Source organism: Borostomias antarcticus, assembly GCF_949987555.1.
Source record: "Borostomias antarcticus genome assembly, chromosome: 2".
NCBI classification, from domain to species: domain Eukaryota; kingdom Metazoa; phylum Chordata; class Actinopteri; order Stomiiformes; family Stomiidae; genus Borostomias; species Borostomias antarcticus.
The window spans coordinates 40,820,585-40,822,502 of NC_140235.1; the positions used below are offsets into that span (position 1 = coordinate 40,820,585).

Genomic DNA, 1,918 nt, shown 5'->3' on the forward strand with positions numbered 1-1,918 from the left:
TGGTGGTAGTAGTAGTAGTAGTAGTAGTAGTAGTAGTAGTAGTAGTAGTAGTAGTGGTAGTAGTAGTAGTAGTAGTAGTAGTAGTAGTAGTAGTAGTGGTAGTAGTAGTAGTAGTAGTAGTAGTAGTGGTAGTAGTAGTAGTAGTAGTAGTAGTAGTAGTAGTAGTAGTAGTGGTAGTGGTAGTGGTAGTGGTAGTGGTAGTAGTAGTAGTAGTAGTAGTAGTAGTAGTAGTAGTAGTAGGCCTAGTAGTAGTAATAGTAGTAGTAGTAGTAGTAGTGGTAGTAGTAGTGGTAGTAGTAGTAGTAGTAGTAGTAGTAGTAGTAGTAGTAGTGGTAGTAGTAGTAGTAGTAGTAGTAGTAGTAGTAGCAGCAGTAATAGTAGTAGATACATTCATTAATCACATTAGTAATTCTGTTTTCAACAATTCACACACACACACACACACACACACACACACACACACATGCAGAGTTCCTGATAAAACCCATGCAAACCTTCAATACTGATAGTAGTACTACTAGTGCTACTAGTACTACTGTACTACTAGTACTAGCCTAGTAGTAGATACATTTATGAATTACATTAGTATCCTCAACTTACCCCCGACTTAACACACACACGCACACACACACACACACACACACAAACACACACACACAGCGTTCCTGATAAACCCCATACAAACATTCCACACTGGGAAGAGACAGGGGATGGGAGGAGGCAAGGGGCATAGTGGTGCACTGGTGAGACATATAATTATCATTATGCAGGAATCCAGGATCATACACCTCTCTCTCTCTCTCTCTCTCTCTGTCTCTCTCTCTCTCTGTCTCTCTCTCTCTCTGTCTGTCTGTCTCTCTCTCTTCTCTGAAGCATGCAGTTGTCTGGGTGACAAAGCTACTCTACAACAATGTCATTAAATGTGTTTACCCTGCAGAAATCAGACAGTTTGGAAGTTTTCAGTCAAAACCTGCGAGATACTTTTGGGGAACCTTCTAAGACATTTGACGTGGTGGAAAACACGCACACGCACGCACGCACGCGCAACACACACACAGACTTTCCATTGGGATTTGGAAAAGTGGTTTGAAGAGGATCGAGGGTGGGAAGGGAAGAAAGGGGTTGCATTCAAAACGTAATCTCAATGCGATTGACCTTTGGACGCTTGACGACAAAAAGGACTTCGGGAACAAATAGGCGACCGACAGCCAGCATCCACCTACCAGACAGATATGCGCTCTTTGGGGTAGTTGAGTCTCTCCAGAGCCCCGAGGTAGTAGGGCAGGGAATGCGCCGCGTTGCGCGCTATAATGGCTATAACAACCGTGGGGGGTTGCATTTGAGACTCCTCTGGATATTTCTCCTCCGAAAAGTAACATTTTATTCTGCTAATAAAGGCCCCTAAAAGTAAAAACCGAAGCAACATGGTGGAAAGGCACGCAGAGAGAGAGAGATCCAGTCCCCGTCCGCGTCAGCACAGAAGGAAAGGGCTTTTCAGCTCGTAACCCCCCCAAACCAGCTCCATATCCGACGTGTACCGATGCGGGGTCTTGGAATTACAACTTCCGCACTCCAAATCAAAGCACTGGTTTAACATACCTAGAAAGACCAATACAATTTAATGTAGGCTAATTCAACTACACTAATTAAACTTAATTAGCGTATCAGTCTACAGTATAAATCTAAGCAATGTAACGTTTAGAATATCAGTCAACACGTTATTGTAACAGTGTAACGAGTTATATATTCACTGCTAGGTTACTCTATATTTGCGGTCGATTGCACGTGATGGTGAACTGAACCGCTAAATTACATTTATTGTTATATCATCTGAATAGATTAAACAATATCTAAGTAAATAACAGGAAAATGCAACAGGAAAAAGTTGTATTTAACCTACTGCCGACAGAGGGCAGCC

General features: G+C 42.4%; 1 protein-coding gene across 1 annotated transcript in view; it reads right to left on the reverse strand.

Annotated features, from left to right (window-relative positions):
* cercam (cerebral endothelial cell adhesion molecule) overlaps positions 1 to 1,465 on the reverse strand; it is an 18,265-nt gene extending 16,800 nt beyond the window's left edge. Inside the window, exon 1 of the mRNA XM_084452893.1 lies at positions 1,224 to 1,465. Within this exon, the coding sequence (XP_084309019.1) occupies positions 1,224 to 1,426 (203 nt within the window). The 5' untranslated portion in view covers positions 1,427 to 1,465. The remainder of the gene's footprint in view (positions 1 to 1,223) is intronic.
* Positions 1,466 to 1,918: the final 453 nt, after the last annotated feature.